The sequence below is a fragment of the Rhodnius prolixus genome, unplaced genomic scaffold (genome assembly GCF_049639745.1).
Source record: "Rhodnius prolixus isolate KJV_2025 unplaced genomic scaffold, Rpr scaffold_2, whole genome shotgun sequence".
In the NCBI taxonomy this organism is placed as follows: domain Eukaryota; kingdom Metazoa; phylum Arthropoda; class Insecta; order Hemiptera; family Reduviidae; genus Rhodnius; species Rhodnius prolixus.
In genome coordinates, this window is record NW_027411592.1 from 26,707,074 (window position 1) to 26,724,535 (window position 17,462).

Below are 17,462 nucleotides of genomic sequence, written 5' to 3' on the forward strand. Positions count from 1 at the left end.
ACGGAGTCCCGGTATTCTTTAGAAAACTTTTCGGTACCAGCTGATTCTGGTTTATTGAGTTTTTCGGTATCTTTACTTATATTTGGTATTGTAGAACGATTTGCAGCTATATTAGGAAATTCCTCCTCGCTTAAAATATCAAATTTATTCCTTGTGACAGTGGCAAATGTATTTTTATTAAGTATTTTATTTTTGATTTCATGGTTTTTTGTTAATTTAACTGGGCAGTCCCTAGAAGTAGATCTATGCTCGCCTTTACAATGAACACATGTCGGCAGAACAGCCTCAGATACAGCACACTCAATGGTTCTGTGGTTTTCTCCACAATGATCACACCTAGTTCTGCTTCTGCACTGTTCCTCTGAATGTCTAAATCTCAAACAGTTCTTGCATTGTCTAATGGAAGGAATATAAGGATCTACCTCACATCTTGCCCCATATAGGGATACATATTGTGGCAATGTCTGGCTATCAAACGTAATAAAACAAATAGGTAATTTCTCGATAAGTTGTTTATCGTTAATATATTTTTTACGTGTAAGACGTCTGACTTCGAGAGGTGGGAAAGGTGAGATAAGCTCTTGTATTATTTCATTATCATCCAATTCCACATCAATATCCCTAATCACACCTGTGCATTGTACTCGGAAGTTAGGGATATATGCTACAATTTCACGTTCTTTAAGAATGCCTAAAGATAATAAGTTGTTAGCTGCCTGTGGTGTATTGGTTGTGATTTTCATTCTGTTCTGACCGGTAACAGAAATATCAATTATCTCCTTCGTGTACGCATTTGCTGATTTAAACAACCACTTGCCCAATGCCATCCTATGTACTTTTCCTAGGTTACCTTTGTTACCCTCTAGGTTAATAACATATGGACCTTTATCATTGGGACGATAACGATTTTTACTCGCTTTATTAATGTAATCAAGTTTAAACATTGATTGGTTTCTGTTTGAGATTTCATTAATCTCCTGAACATGCACTTTAGTGGTACCACTCGAAATTATCTCACCTGATCTTTTATTGGCTCTTGTACCAGTTTCATTGGGTAAGAATTGAATTGGGTTAATATTAGTAGAAGAATCGGACACAGATCGATCCACTTCCATATTACTTATATTTTCATCATTAGTTACAACAGTATTTTTGGATACATTTACATAGATGTTATTTATATCATTCACCTTAGTGTTAATTAAATTAGTGTTTGGTACATCGACACTTTTACCATTGCCATCACACAACTTATCTGAACTTAGGTCCGACGCCGGGGGCCCAGGACCCCCGCTGTCCGCTGACATATTCATCGACTCAGATTTTCACCACTTATTAAATAAAAAAAAAAAATAAAAAAAATAAAAAAAAAAAAATTTAAGGAAAACAAAAAAAATTTAGAAGAAAATAAGAAAGAAAAGAGAGAGTACTAGTGTATGAATAGAAAAGAAAATCAGAGAAAGAGGAAACAGCACAGGGGGAAAAAAGAGCGGAAGAAAAAGGAAAATTTAGAATTAAAATAAAATAATTTAGAATAAGAAAAAAGAATTTAGAATAGTAAGAATAGGAGCACAAGTACGTAGACACTTTTTAGCGATGTTGACTGTTTGAAGTTCAAACTACAACTGACTGGACGTCAAAGTTTCTATTTACAACAAAATTAGAGTGCAAAGAAACCAATTCTTTTTTGGCTTATTATACGAGATGCATTATCTAAATTAAATTTGATTACATATGGTTCAGAAAGTCTTTATTTGAGTGTAAGTTAAAATTAAATTAAAAGAAATCATTACAATTAAATATTGTTGACAGATGCCGCATTAAAAAGATGAAGTTAAGCTAAAATTATAAAATTGTCGGTTGGTATTGCTATCTATTTCAGCAATAAATAAGTACTCTTCTTATCTTTCTAGAATAATTTTTATATAACCTTTAACTTTGAAATAATTTTATAGAGAGCCTAGATCATCCAAATTAACTGTCTTTAATCAAAGCTGCAGTGGAGAATATAATTTATTATACTTAATGTTAGTTGGACACATTTCTAGTAGCCTTTTGAAGCAGAGCTTTAAGTAGCTTTGGTCATCAAAATTAATAACTTTTACTCAAATAATAAAAAACTAGATGTCCAAGTCCCAGTCCTATTTTTAGCCTAATTAGATCATTTGGATCAAAGAAGAAGAAAAAGACGTTTACAAAAAGGTTAGCTACTCTTACTTCTAATTGGTTCAGATGCCGTAATTTCCAAACAAGTACACAATAAAATAGCCAATTCTTTACAAGTATGATTTAGAATCGTAACTTTCTTATTTTCCTTAAGCTAAGTTGATTAGCTTTATTGTATGTATCATCATTAAACAAACTAAATCAACAAAATTAACGTGCACAACTTTTTACACAATTATTATTTGGAAATTTGTATGTAGTAAAATTATTTACAGAAATGAATCATTTTAATGTAATTGTTCCTCTACGATTATCGAATGCAGAATTAAGTTTTTCTGGTGATTTTGAGGTTTCTTTCTTCTTATAGCCTCTACAAGCATAGCAGCTCATTAGGTATTAGGTATTTTGTTATTATTACTGATAATAAAAAGATATTATTAAATGTAAGTTAAATAGCATATCTTTCTAAATGAACAAATTTACGAAATCAGCCTCTACGAACCTTGAAAGCATTATTAATGTAGCGCCATCTTCCAAATTTTTTTCTTTAATCAATAACTAATTTCTTAAGAGAACCATGGACTCCAAAATAACCATCCTCTCGCCCGGTTAAGTCAACTCTTTTAGATTCATCTGTGCGTTCAGAGAGTTCGTTTATAAACCACTCTCGTTTTTCAAGTATTTTCTTATCCCATGCATCTAAAAAAAATCAATGATTAATGGACGATAACAGTACAGTTCAATAATGAGACTTGTGCTCAAAGCCAAGCAGATTTTACACGGTCTCTTAAAGAATTGTCAAACAACTAATTTAAATCCAAAAGTATCTTCATTGCCGATGATAAAAAACACTTTAAACAGACAGCTCACTTTAGTTTTGTTGGCGTATTATTTTGCCCCACAAAATGTGTTGATGACCAAGAGAAAAAGCATTAGTCCAAAGAAGGCAAATTCTCAACAAAGCTGGTAAAACATAGTTGGAGAACCGAGCCAGGGTATCACACAATTAATTACTTTAATGATAGAGCTTTCAATTAATTTAAAATATATCTTGTAATTCTTTTTCTAAAAAAAAAATGCATCTCATGAATCCAGAGTCTTTGTTTCCTCAAAACACAAAATCTTTGAACAAAACAGTTCTGAAAATTGTTAAAGTTATCATGTCTGTCACTAGATCGCAGCACTAGTGAACTATCTCCTATTTTGTAGGATACTACAGATTAGATTCAGTGTAGGATCATAGTTATTAAACAGTAATTAATTTAATTATAGACCTTTCAATTTATTAGTTTCAATTAATTATTTCAATTCTTGTAGTTTTTTTTTTTTAAAAAAACATCCTTGAATAAACCAAGTTGCGCAATTTTTCTTTGTTTTTTTTCCCTTTTAAACTTCCATTGCTAATTGTAACATACTATTCCTGTTTGCTAAAGAAAAAAAATGTATTTTAATGCATCTAAAACAAAATCCTTTAAATGAAATTAAGCCTTCTCCACTGATTAACATAAAATCTGTCTCACTAGACTTTGCCTTTTATTGAGAATTTAGGAACTGTTATAATTAATTCCAATGTCTCCTATGTTTAGTAAGCAAATGTTTCTTTCCAACCAAAGTGGACTCTTTAAAAATCACAAATCTTCTTGATAATATCTCAGAGGAAAAATATAGAATCTTAGTTAGTTCCAAATTAGTTGGTAAATTAGTTTAGAAAATTATTGGCAGATAAATATAATAAAATTTATGAATTAAAATATACTAAAATTGGAGTAGAAATTCGGAACTATTCGGTTAATGAGGTGTCTAAAAGAATAGCTATGGATTTAGGATTATTTTGATACTTTCAAAATAAAATTTTAGAAGAAACTTTCAGTCAAGCCGTAGAATTAAATTAGTAAAGAAGTGCTACAAAACCCAAAAGTCCGTGGCTTAAAAAAAATTAATGTTTCTTTACTAACATAGTCTGTATTCCTTCAAAAGTCTAATGTGATGTGTACAGTGAGTAAACGAGTTAATGGGTATTTATTTGAAATGAAGTTAGTGGTTGTACAATTGTGCCAGTGGTTTCACTAAATCTATCCATCGACTCATCAACCACCTCTACAGGACTCGTTGAAGTATATTTGAGAGGTGTCAATAGTTAAAATTTTTATTTATTTGTATTGTCAGGCTGAAATATTTGTAGTTCCTTAAAAAAAGTATCCAAAGCTCAAATCTGGTGGATAAAAGATCATCACAGATATTAAAAAGACATTTTTTCGAAGTTAAAAAGAATAACACAGTAAAGTAAGCATTTTTGAAAAGGTTAAAAATTCTCTCTACCGTGTAGGATTAACTGTAAATTGTGATTGTATACACAAATTTTTCAGGGCAGATGTATTTTAGAGTATCTCAAACGTCAGGACTATATTTTGAAAACAGTTCTTTGCAATTCTCTAAATATTTTCACTTACTTCTTTGTGAGAAACTAAAAATCTAATCTCATAAGATACTTTGTGACTCTCATAAAACACTAATGAAAGGTCTTAGATTTATAAATAGATTACGAGATTTATTCTATAAATATAGACAACATATAAAGTATTTATTATATTTATAGATTAGTTTTAATGTTCAACAGAAGTTGTTTAGATAGTTTAAACAAACAAATATTTGATAATTACCAGTGAGCTCTTTTATGGAGAGATTGTCACCTCCATAGTCTTTAGGAATTAGTCTCTTATCCACATATTTGTTCACAATTTCGTGACCTTTTGAAGTAACATGTATCTAAAAAATTGAAATAAAATAAAGTCAATTCCCTTTATTAGTTTTGTTATTTAAAGGTTCTAGGTTTGACCAAAACTTATCATGACAGTTAAATATTGTAGTAAATATATTAGTGAAGCATATAAAAATATCTTGTGCAAGATACAGGGATGTGGGTGCAAAATAGGCTTTCTTTCCCATCATTTTGAAATTGCACACATATGATATGATACTTTATTGTATTCTAGTGATTTTTATATTAAACAGATAAGAAAACAAAGTAAGATAATAATCATTAAACATTATTTGTACGAAAATTATTTAGTATCTACTTTAATAAACGCTATTGGTTTTTTTCTTAACAGTAAAACAAAATAAATTGTAGATATAAAATGGTATTTACTTACCCTCTCTCTTAACTTCTTTTTTAAGAATGGTATCACCATTTTATTTAATATAGCATCTATAAAAGGAGGTGTATTTATGATAAGCACACCACTGATTCTAAATGGATAAACATCCTGGAAAATAATTAAAATAAGTAAATAGTAATTAAAATTAATGCTTTTTCCTGCATCTAACTCATTTTTACTTTTGCGCACTGCTTTTAAAAAAGTCTTGATGAAAAAGTTTCAAATTTACAAAATTATGTTTTTTATCAGAATTGAATGATTTGTAACCCAAAGAAATCAGAAAAAAAGTGTAATGCGTTTAGATTTTTAACTTTCTGATTAATTATATCAAAACTTTCGATTCTTGTAAGCTCATCTTGATATCTTGCGCGTAGATTCTAGGAGAAACAACCAGTAGATCTCAACAAATGTGCGACAGAATTTGTAAAATAATGCGGAGTTCTATTCTACTTAGGTACACTTAAATATTTTTACAATCTACTTTATTATTTTGTCGGTTTCTTATCATTATATTCAGAGGTTAATATAAAATTACGAGTATCCAGATTCTGTTTAGTAAATAAATTTAAATAAAGTTTGATTTATTACACATTAATAAAATATTGATGGACGATATTAATAGCAGGCCATAAAAATATTATAGAAACTAAAGCTACAGTAGGCATTTTCCTTAAGAGTTCTAATTTATAAAAACAGTTGTATACAAATGTGAGCAATAAGAAGTCAGGGAATTCTAAATAGAAGAAATAAATTAAGTTACCTGTACTAATTGTAAGAGCTCTCTAATTATTGTTGGTTTTACCCGCAGCAGATGCCCGGTTACTCCATTCCTATTGTCCAGCACAACAAAGTGGCTGGTGCTTAGTTCTTCTAATCTTAGTTTAATATCCATCACATCGAGAAACCTCCTCAGTTGGAGTACAATATCGTATTTCTCTGGATCAGGATTCGTCAAGCCGACATAAACAAGACGTTCAGCCTGTTTACCAGTTTGAGGTGTCAAACAAACATATCTGAAACGTTCAATAGCATTAAGTTGGTAAAAATCAGTTATGCTTGCTCTCTTTGATGTGCTGGTTTCTAAAAGTGTTTCTTGAATTGGAAATATATTCAAATAGGCTTATTGATGCTTTAGAGGTTCATATTTCAGAGGTGTCCCTTTCAATATTAAAAGCAATTGATTTATTAATTACTGGAGACTCTTTGAAGTTTCGTGAAGTTTGAAATATACTTCATTGGAGAAAGGTATACATTTAAAATGTGCGTATTTAAAAACAAATCAAAATTAAAAATTAAATAATATAAACATTTTTGTCAAATCAATAATATACAGGGTGACCAGAGTTCTCCAGAGCTCCACCCACTTTTTTTTTTAAAAACAGCGGGAAATTTTGGAAAAATAAAAAACACGTATTTAATCATTTTTAGTCTAGTTTATTTTCAGTAATTTTTTTAACCCCTGTATCTCGAGATACAGCATCCAACTTCGTTTTTTCAAATGGAACATTATATTTTTGTTGCATATTTTTATAGTATTTGAACTCCTAAAAAAACAAAAAAAAGTTTTTTGAAATCGGTTAGGTTTTTCAAAAGTTATGGTAATTTAAAATATGAAAAACAAATTTCAGTTTATTGTCAAAATTACGTTATTTTTTTTAAAGAATCTATTCAAACTGGGCACAACCAACGGATACGCAATTTTTTTGTTTTTTTAGGAGCTCAAATACTATAAAAATATTCACAAAAAAATATAACGTTCCATTAGAAAAAACAAAGTTGGATGCTGTATCTCGAGATACAGGGGTTCAATTACTGAAAATAAACTAGACTAAAAATGATTAAATATTGTTTTCTACTTTTTCAAAATTTCCCGCTGTTTAAAAAAAAAGTGGGTGGAGCATATAACTCTGGTCACCCTGTATAGGAGAAACGCTGCTAAATAAAAATAAAAATAAACCCTTACGTAGTCTTGTAGTCGAATGTTGGACTCTTAATACGAAGAGTAACATTTTACATACTTGTACACACCTCTAAGCGACCAACATTTATTCTCCACAATAATTTGGAACTTTTGTTTCTATCTAACGTTTCACAATCTGGCAGGTTTGTTATGTTCCGGGAATACCTACCAGCATAAACTAGAAAAACTCTACTAATGGATGAAAATAAATTTCAAAAAGGATGGATCTTAATCTTAAACTGGATAGAAGCCATCCAGATCGAAGCACACATTCTACACTCATATCATAAAGTTTTTGGAATCTGATTTAAAAGAGCCTTCATTAATATCAGAAAACCGTTTATAAAAATTAAAAAAAAAAATGAAATCGCAAACCTGCCCAAGAATTTCACATTACCTTACTTTTTATTATTATTATTTTTTTTATTTATCCTTTTATTAAAATTTACACCTGTACCTACAGGGTACAATAAGTAAACGAGATAAGTGTATAAATAAATAACGTGGCAGACGTGAATGACGGTCATCCAGTGATGGCCGCCATTAGTCACCCAGTTGGTCACGGCCAACGGCGCCTCAGCCGTCTTCGAAGATTGGAGGGTAGCGTAGTTGAAGACAAGTTTGCAGCTAAAGGGTTGGGATGAAGTGAGAGTTTTTGATGAAAATTTTTCTATCGGATTTTGGCAAGTTCGGAGATGAGTGGAATTTGGAGATCTGTATGTATTGTGTGGTTGCTAACATAGAATGGAGCGTCTACTATGCGGGGGAGAATTTTGGATTGGAGTGTTTGCAGTGTATTGATGTTTGATTTTTTAGCTGTTCCGTAAAGTTCCGAGTCCGTAAGTCCATATTGGTGTGAGAAGAGCTGTATAGAGTCGTCGTTTGTTCTGTAGTGTTCTGTAAGGCTCAAAAAACCTTACTTAAAAAAAAAAAAAAAAAAGAAGCATTTGGAAAAAAATGTAAATCTGTTGTTTTTCATACATTATCAAATAAATTAAGTTTTTCAAAACACCAAAAAAATATTTCTTATCAAAAAGGGGAAAAATTATTACAAACTTTAGTTTTTTTCGACATATGGTTTAGGTCATCTTCAGGGCTTATACTGATTAACATTGCTCATTGGGTTTAATTATGTAAATTATACTGTACTTTTTCATTTTTTTTTACTTGGTAGCTGGTTTGTGTATACCACAAAGATTCACTATTGATTGTATTTGTGGTTGTGACTATTTGGATATTAAAATATTAAAGTCAAACTATCAACGTGTCTAAAGAGGTTGCTAAGAAGAAATTTATCTACACGGTATTCATTATCAGCACTGTTCGCAGTTAGTTGTTCATAATATAGATTATTTTATAATATAGGAGTAAACAACCCACAGCGACCTGGACACTATTCGTAACGAATATTAATATAAATATAATTAATATTTGGAATAAGATATGTAAGGCTATGTTAATTGTCTATATTTTAATCTAGTCCACTCATAATCAAGAGCAAAAACCCTGTCCACCCACCCACACATGGCCCTGAGTGAGATAACGACTAGAAGGCGCATTCTGTTGAGAATCTGATGCACCACTCTCTAAGATGGATGTAAATTCCTGACTAGCCAGAATGAATGAAGACGGATAAAATCCTTGGTGTAACAGATTAAATACCAGGGTCAGGCTAAACGAGAACCATCATGGCCATCCAAAACCAAATGAATGAGGAAGAATGTATAGTTTAATAAAAACGGAATTCCCTACCAATAGCTAGTAAAGCACAGAGTAGAATGTATTCTTATTTAAACTATTTTACATAACCAGGAAATGTTTTGCATTAATCAATGTTTCTTTGGAGGGGTAATCATGTTTAACTGATTAAGAAATAAGTAAATTAGATCAAGAATTCAAATGAGACTAAGATAATGCGAATGAATAGAGTATGAAGTATGAAAGAATTCTATTTCTGTGTTGGTCGAATGAATGATTTTGTGTTTGTGAGCTTGGTACTTACATATTTTTGCTAAATCAACAGATATGAATTTAAAAGCTAACAACAACAGGTCTCGCTTGGAACATTATAGCGTTGAATTAATATGCTAATTAAATACTCATCCGATTCTATGATTAGATATCCATTTTATATCGTATACTGTTGGCTAACAAAAAAAACTGTTTATCACAGGCATTTGTATGGCTATCATGGAGTGAACATTGCCCCTTTCAAAACTAAATGTAATTATACATAAAACTTTTTGATTATTACATTGTATATAAAATTTCGAATTTCAATAAATGAATAAAAAACAATCAAAAACCATTAAAGGATCGATAAATATACAATAAATTTCCCTCCTTGAGTTTACAAAGAGCAGATTTATATCAAACATTGATATAGGTTTTCAAACTAAAGTAAAAATATTTAATTCAGTAACTCGGGCAAGTATCTATCTGTTATGGAGCACAAGTATGGAGTGGTTACAAGATATAATGAGGTTGAGAAACTGTTATTATTTTTTATTAAAAAAGTCTTTAAGCTTCCGGTAAATTCACCAAATTATGTTTTGTACCACGAGACTAAATTGTTTCCTATCTTCCTTTACACTTTAAAATTACGTCAGAATTATATATATTTAAAGTCTTGAATACGCCCAATTGTAGGTACCCTAAAATTCTTGTGAATGAAGTGGTTAAAAGTGAAATATTCTGGTTTAATGAAACAGAGAGAATTGTGTAAAAGTCATGGATTAGAAATTGATGTAAAAATGCAAATTTAGAAAATACTTTTAAAAACCTAAGAAATGCTTTACAGGCAAAATTTAGGGAGAAATTTATACTCTCTGCTACTACTTTTAACACTTCTGTGATTTATAAAAACTTGAATTAAGATATAAATTACTTAGATAAAAAGTTTAAAATAACAGATATAAGTTGGATTTTAAGGGCTAGGGAAGAGCTGCTAAATTTAAATTACAAACGCTGTTCCAGCGGTTCTGCAATTTGTTCATTATGTAATAGATACGAGCAGGAGGGTATACTTCACTTTCTGGCGATCTGTCCTATCCTCAGTGAAATAAGGTTCAAATTTTTTAAACAAACCAGCCTTTCTAAAGAACAGCTTATAAAGTTCTTAAATGGCGCTAATTTTTATTTATTAATTCAATATTGTAAATTGGCTTGGCCATACAGATATCATTTAATTTTTAATTTTATACTGTTTTTATTGTGCATTTATATTGTTTTTTAGTGCAAAGACTCCTTTTTATTTTTATTCATTTATATTTTTCTATTTCGTTTTATTGTTTATTTATTCAACTCCTCTGATGGTGTTTAACTCCAGAGAATATTGTCTCTTATTAATTTGTATTCTATGTATTTTGTGTAATTTAAATTCATTATAATAAAAGATATTATTATTATACAATTAATTACATATTTTTCTCGGAAACTATTTCGGTAGAAAAGTAATTGAAAGAAAAGTGTATTGCCGATCATACCACATTTTCGATTCAAATTTTCACTAAAAATATCCGTTTTGAGTTCCCCTGAGCACAACTAATTCATTTTTAGAAAATTTAACAAAATGTGTTAAGAAAATAATAATCACAAATAAATTAGCTAATCATAATTCTTCGCAAAAGTATTACTTTAGTTATTTGATTTGAATTGATTGTTATTATTATTTTTTAGTCTTTACCGAGAACGTTTCCAACAAATTTTGTACACAGTTCGTACTGATGTTGGTTTACAAATGTTGTTCGAACATTTTGGCAGGAACACCGCACTTACTTTTACCTTTTATACTTACTCCCTTAAGTACTGATTCAGTATAATGTACGGGTTCTTCCTTATATATGTATAACGAAGGTGTTAACCCTGAACTAGTCACGCGGGACCAACATGATACATTCTATTTTTACTACTGCTCTAAGTAAAGTATAATCTCGCCTTCTTCAAATTACCTTACCTTTTCCTTCTATGTTATCATCTTACACTTTGAGCGCATTGTTTTTATTCTACTGATACGGAGACTTAACTGTAAACCCAGGTGCCTGTTCAAGTTATTTGTTAATTGTATTATAAGGAAAGTAAATCTCTTCTTTTTCTCCCTTTAGCTTATTTTTTACTTTTTTTTAATTAGTGCCAACAGGATATTTAGACTGTAAATTTTGTATAAACAATACAAACACATTGTTTTGTAATTTTTTAGTTGATTTCAGCTGACGTAGCACGCATGTTTATTGTAACCCCTCACCAGTTTCGAACCTTCCCAAAGGAAATCGGTTTGTTATAGAGATTTCGACTTCACTCATCTTTCAAACTTGCACTACAAGTTTATGGAAGAAGGATGGTATGATAATTGATGGATGTCCAAAACTGCTCAAGGTTACAATTAAAATGCGTTCTTCGACGGAGAAATTCAACGACATTATTCCGTGGAGCTAACCACATTTATAATTACTTTAATAATTTTTTTTTTTTTTAATTCATTTTATGGAGTTATTGGGGAGGAGGAGTTGGGTTAGACTTCCCTTCAAGGTTATATGTCGGTTTTATGAACGGTTTCAAAGTGTATTGTGTTGGCAAGAATTAAAAATAACTTAAATGTTCGAATACTCAAAAACTGTGTTAGAATTTTGGGAATAAATAGTAGTATGAGTGTTCACACTTAATTTTTCAGAAAAAAAAGAATTAAAATTGGTCACATTAGAACAGAATAATGGTTCTTTGTTATTAATTTTTGTTTCCTTCCATCAAAGCAATTCACTAATAATTTGCCTTCATTAAAGTGGAAGGGTGCGTATGCGTGACCCTGACCATCTGACATTATTTATCGGTTTATCTCTCTCTGCCAATTAAATTATCTAACTGATTTAGTCAAGAAGGAAAACATAGTATTTAGTATTTCTGAAGCTCATCAACTATCGTGAGCTTCTGGGCTATTTCTGACGTGGGAAATAACCAGGAAAGTTTAATAAAAAAATCTGGGAAAACCAAACGATGTCATTCAAGTGACAGATTAATGCAGCCCTGCTTTGACTTCATTTAAAAATTAAAATGGTATGAATTATTAATGTTATTAATGAAAACTGAATTATACCGTAAGAATTTAAAATAAACACCATTAATGTGATTATCTCAAGCACATACACGAACATACATAACGTTGACTATATTAAGATGCACTTTAATGGCTACAAGATCGTTACCATAACTACTTAAACAACAACGCTACAAGTTTTACTGAATAATTCTCGATAAATAAAAAAAATATATAAATAATAAACTTACTCACCCAATATCTAAAACATCTGAATAACCTTTTATTAAGGGGTCACGATTTTCAAGAAGTTCGCTGTGAGTTCTGTAGGTGTAATAATTATCCAGCTTCCTTTTTGCCGTCTCCAAACTACCTTTACTTCCAGTCAAAAACATTTGAAGAAATTTATCTCCTTCTGCAACAAGATATATTATTTTTTTTTTCGCATTGAGTTTGGTTAATGTTGCTCCTTGTTCTCAAAACTCCAAAGTTAAAATAGTAAAATACGAGGTGTGGCTATTAAATACCGAAACTGATGCTGCTACAGAAAAACTATGCATGCGCCAAATCCTAACGACCGACAGCTGTGCAGCGTAAATAAAGCCTTCTCTTTCGATTGCAGTGTCTCAAGTGTTTGTAGAGAAATCTGTCTGACCGGAACCGTCGTTTGTGTAAGAGGTGTTAGTTTCGTTTTGCCGAAAACATGATACTACACATGTACGAATTGTCATGAAATTTCACATCAAAACTTGATAAAACCGCTTGCTGAAACTTATCTTTTATTAAAAGAAGTTTATAGTGATGAATGTTAATCACGTGCGCGAGTTTTTGAGTGGTTCAAGCGTTTCCAAGACGGCCGAGAAGACGTCGGAGACGATGACCGTCCAGGTCGCCCTTCCATGTCCAAAATGGATGAAAATATCGATTATAATTGATCAATATTACTAAGAAGGTGCTTGCTCAACACCGTGAAAGAGTAAGGAAAAAACGACCCGATTTGTGGAAGAACAAGTCATGGGTTCTCCATCAAGACAACGCGCCGGCTCACACTGCATTGTCTGGTCAAGACGTTTCTAGCCAAGTACAACATTCCAGTTTTTAGGCCATCCGCCTTATTCGCCTGACCTGGCCCCGTGTGACTTTTATCTGTTCCCCAAAGTCAAATCTGCATTAAAAATGACACGATTTCAGACCGTTGAAGCTGTGAAAGAAAAAGCGGCACGCGTCATGCAGAAAAAGACTTCCAGCACTGTTTCGAACAATGGTAAATTCGCATGGAGCGTAGTAGGGATAGGGGAGGAGTGTCTATTGAAGGTGATAATAACTAAATATGTATAAATTTAAAATAAAATGTTTTACAGCAATAGTCTCGTTATTTAATATCCACACCTCATACATTTATTATTTTGTACATTTATTTAAAAAACAAAAATAATTATACAAAAATAAATAAATAAAGATATCTTCTAAGATTGCAGCCAATTTGATTTGACAAACACCGAAATATAGTGTAAACTATAATTTTCAAAACAAATGAATATCTTTCTCGCAGTAATTTCCCAATAATAACATTTTGCAAACATTAGAAATATTTTGGGTAATATTCCTTCCTTGTATCTTGCAAAGATTTGCAACAGAATCATATGCTATATATAACACCAATAGGCGCCACGGTAGCCGAGCGGTTAGAGGCGAGACCTGCGAAGCTAAAATGTATTGTGGTACTGGGTTCGATTCCCGGTCATAGGCCTTGGATTTTATTTAATGTTTAAAAATGAGAAATAGTAAAGTATGTTTGCTAGACGCCTCCGTCCACGACACCTAATTGGTAGTTGGACGTTAAGCCCCGCCTGAAAAAATAGGCGATTACTTTACTTTTACTTTATATAACACCAATAATATAGTACTTTTTTCTAATTACCATTGTTTGGCGAAAACAAAGTCAAAACTATTCCCACCTGTTAATCTTGAAGGAGGTAAATGGGTTTGCTTCTGCAACCAGTCCTTTAAGTGTTCCAGGTCCTTTTTAAGTTGCTCTCTGGAATATCTGGTTTCTGTAAGAATTTTTTCTTCTTCTACAGAAGTTAATGGCTCAATTAATTCCTTCATTGCGAAAATCCTAAGTAAAAAAAAAAAATCAGTGTTAAATAGATTTACACTGTTTAAATTAATAAATGTTGTAAATACATAACAAATATACAACGTATCAGATTAGAAAGGATTATATTTAAAAGGATATTCTTTCAGTGAATTTAGATTCGCAAATTAATTAGTTACATTTCTAGATATGTTCATATTGGTGGTAGTTATAAGGCTTGAGTAAAGTGCTACTAATAATAATTTTGAATAATTTGGATAAAATCGGTTAATACTTCCTCAAAGGGGCTGTTAAACATGTTGGCATAACGATACAAGTTCTGTACTTATTATTCGTCTGTAAGTTGCGACCAAGCCCAAATGTCCCCAGATTCAGCGCAGTTTTAATATAGCATATATAAATTATTGAATTCATCTGTAATCTGAATTTTAAACCTAATCCTTTAATCTAAATATTGGATGAAAGTGTTAGATTTCATGGATAGGTGGCACCCTGTCTCTCGCGACTCAGGAAAACTGTGTGTTAATTACATTTTTCTCTTTTTTTTCCCCCCCCTTCATTAATTAATTCGCAACTGCTTATTGCATTGCATTAAAACATATTAAATTACGTATACATTAAAATAATAATGATCTATACGTATTACAGTAAAACAAAGAAGTAATTATTCAATAAGACAAAACAAAATAATAAATGTATCATTAATAATAAAAATAAAAAACAGCTCGCTGGATGGACGTGTATCCAACTATGAAAGAGAAATGTTAAGACTTAGGCTCGAAGTATTATAATTAAATAACCATCTAATTTTTCTGATAGTAGTCCGAATCAAAAACAAACATAACTACATTTTGCATCTACTTTTAGAGCTCCGAATTTTAATTGAATATGGCTATATAAAACACTTCATGTCAGCGACCCAATTCTTGCAAGGTCTCTAGTCTTAAAGAAGGAAGAATAAACATCTGTAATTCTATTTTATAGTCGTCAATTTGGTACTACTAGTAACGCATTGTCAGATGTACATAATTAGTTTATAATTTATTCCAGGAAAAAATGGTTTAGTAATAGTTACTTGACCTTTGAATCTACTGAAGTAATTTAGCTATGAAATTACAATTTTGATGTTAAGGAAAAGTAAATTTAAAAAGAAGAGACATATTCTAAACTGTTTAAAAACCTATATTTAATTTCTGAAGATTGGTAATTAAACTAATCTATAATTAATTGGTTTCAATCTGACCTCAACCTTCTGCTATGCTGAAAGAGAAAGTATAATTGAATGTACTTGTTTAAACTTGAAAAATTGGCTTACGAACACGTCTGTGCAACTTATTAAAGGGCCAGAGCTGTAAATTGGAATTGCCACTATTTACTGTTTAGAAGAAAAGCTAAAAAAGATGGTGGGTGAAAAAAACAGATTCAACAAATTTTATTATTAACCTAAAATTTCCTGCATTATTACTTCAATAAGTTCTGGGAACCAATTGAACAGACTAGAAAACACATGCACCGCAAGGGTCTTAAACCGAGAGCCTTAGGTAAAATAAAAATAAAGTAATGGCTAGTATTTCTGGCAGGCTTTAAGTCCTTCTACCAAATTAGGTGTTATAGTCGGAGGCGATTGACAAAATAATTTACCATAAATATCTCATAATAAACTTTAAACAAAATTCAAGACCTATACCGGGATTCGAACCTAGTTCCACAATACTTCTTAGCTTTGTGGACCTCGTCTCAAATCACTCGGCTATCGTAGCCTTACATAGTTTTGTTAAGAGGAAGAAGAAATGGCCCTATACGTATAGTATATTTCCTATCAGTTTTGAAGAGAGTGAATGGCTGAGAATTCGGGTCTTGCCTTCAAGTTTTACTTGAAAATCCCTCTCCAAACTCTTAGGTTTAATCAAACAGACACAACAAATCCTTGATTAGAATAGTTTTGCTGACTAGATTAGAAAAGCCAACTCCAAGGAAATTTAACTATCTAAACTTTTGTCTAGGTTTTAGATCAAAGAAACATGTTTAGCATGAAGACAAAAGATAGATTCCTGTTAAAAATAGATAGATGGAGAAAGTTAAGCCATATAATCTTGACTTAAATCTGAAATTTCTTTAAAATGTCTACATTATAATAACTTTTTTTATTTTAGCTAAATATTAAAAACTTTTATTATTTGTATAATTTCGGGGAGGAACCACTAAAAAAAACTCCCCTGGAGCGCGTATAAATACAACGCATTCATGGCATTCATTTTTATTGCTTTTAATAATTTTGTTTTATGAACTGCATAGCACCTTTAGGAAAATCTTGGATATAAATTCATTTTTCTTGAACTTAGTTTTTTTTTTATTAAGTTGTAACCCCACAATAGTGGTAGCCGCATTCTAAATGAAAATTCGCAATATTTTCACATCAGGTTAAAGGCAGAATTTAATAAATTTTCAATTTAGCAGTATTCAACATTTAAATCATCTGTTCTAATTCTGGCTGAATTGCATGTAGTGCTCACAGAACTGAGGATCATGAATCCATTTAACAATGGCATTGCGCATACTTACCTAGTCAAAGAAGTAAAAATTTCTTTCTAAACTGGATTAAAAATTTAAAATATATTTTAAATTGAAAATTAGGAAATTAAAATCCCAATAATCAAAATAAAAATTCAAATTTTAGTTTGAAATTCGACAAAAAAATCAATCACACTAGATTGTGTTTCAAATTTGTAAACTTTATAAAATAGACTTATTAAACAAAATAAACTTCGGGTTTATTCTAAAATGAAATGTTTTAATCATTTTTAAAGAGTTAGATTTCATTGCTCGTTTGAAAGTTAATAAGATTTGAGGGTCATCATAATTCAGAGATAACATACCAGTGATCAGCATCCACTTAGCTGCCGCAAAGGGGTACTGAAGCAAGCCAGATTCATGGAGTAGACTTTAGAACAGGATTAAATTTTAAAAAAATAAATGGAGGAAAAAAGCGAAAGAAAATAAATAAAAAAAGGATTGGTAAAAACCACTGGTGGTGGCATATGAACTACTCAG

At 30.9% G+C, this 17,462-nt stretch overlaps 1 protein-coding gene across 4 annotated transcripts; it reads right to left on the reverse strand.

Moving 5' to 3' along the window:
• Positions 1 to 1,104: 1,104 nt before the first annotated feature.
• Positions 1,105 to 17,462, reverse strand: LOC141449339 (retinol-binding protein pinta-like). Of its 4 annotated transcripts, none has more exons than XM_074118656.1 (8): positions 17,288 to 17,462; positions 14,272 to 14,432; positions 12,569 to 12,728; positions 6,085 to 6,337; positions 5,319 to 5,432; positions 4,827 to 4,932; positions 2,669 to 2,865; positions 1,105 to 2,536 (listed from the first exon to the last, which is right to left on the reverse strand). In XM_074118656.1, the coding sequence occupies exons 2-7, from the start codon at positions 14,420 to 14,422 to the stop codon at positions 2,714 to 2,716; spliced, it is 936 nt and encodes a 311-aa protein (XP_073974757.1). In that variant the 5' UTR covers positions 14,423 to 14,432; positions 17,288 to 17,462; the 3' UTR covers positions 1,105 to 2,536; positions 2,669 to 2,713. The 4 variants fall into 4 exon arrangements, with proteins under 4 accessions (XP_073974757.1, XP_073974758.1, XP_073974755.1 ...); XM_074118657.1 differs by lacking the exon at positions 17,288 to 17,462 and adding an exon at positions 15,212 to 15,332; XM_074118654.1 differs by lacking the exon at positions 17,288 to 17,462 and adding an exon at positions 14,591 to 14,729 and having other exon boundaries at positions 1,105 to 2,583.

Coding starts and splice junctions, on each gene's coding strand:
- LOC141449339 (XM_074118654.1), bottom strand. Junction 12,729..14,271: donor ACCTCCTTCAAGATTAACAG/GTGGGAATAGTT, acceptor ATCTTGTTGCAG/AAGGAGATAAATTTCTTCAA. Junction 5,433..6,084: donor AGCTCTTACAATTAGTACAG/GTAACTTAATTT, acceptor ATTATTTTCCAG/GATGTTTATCCATTTAGAAT.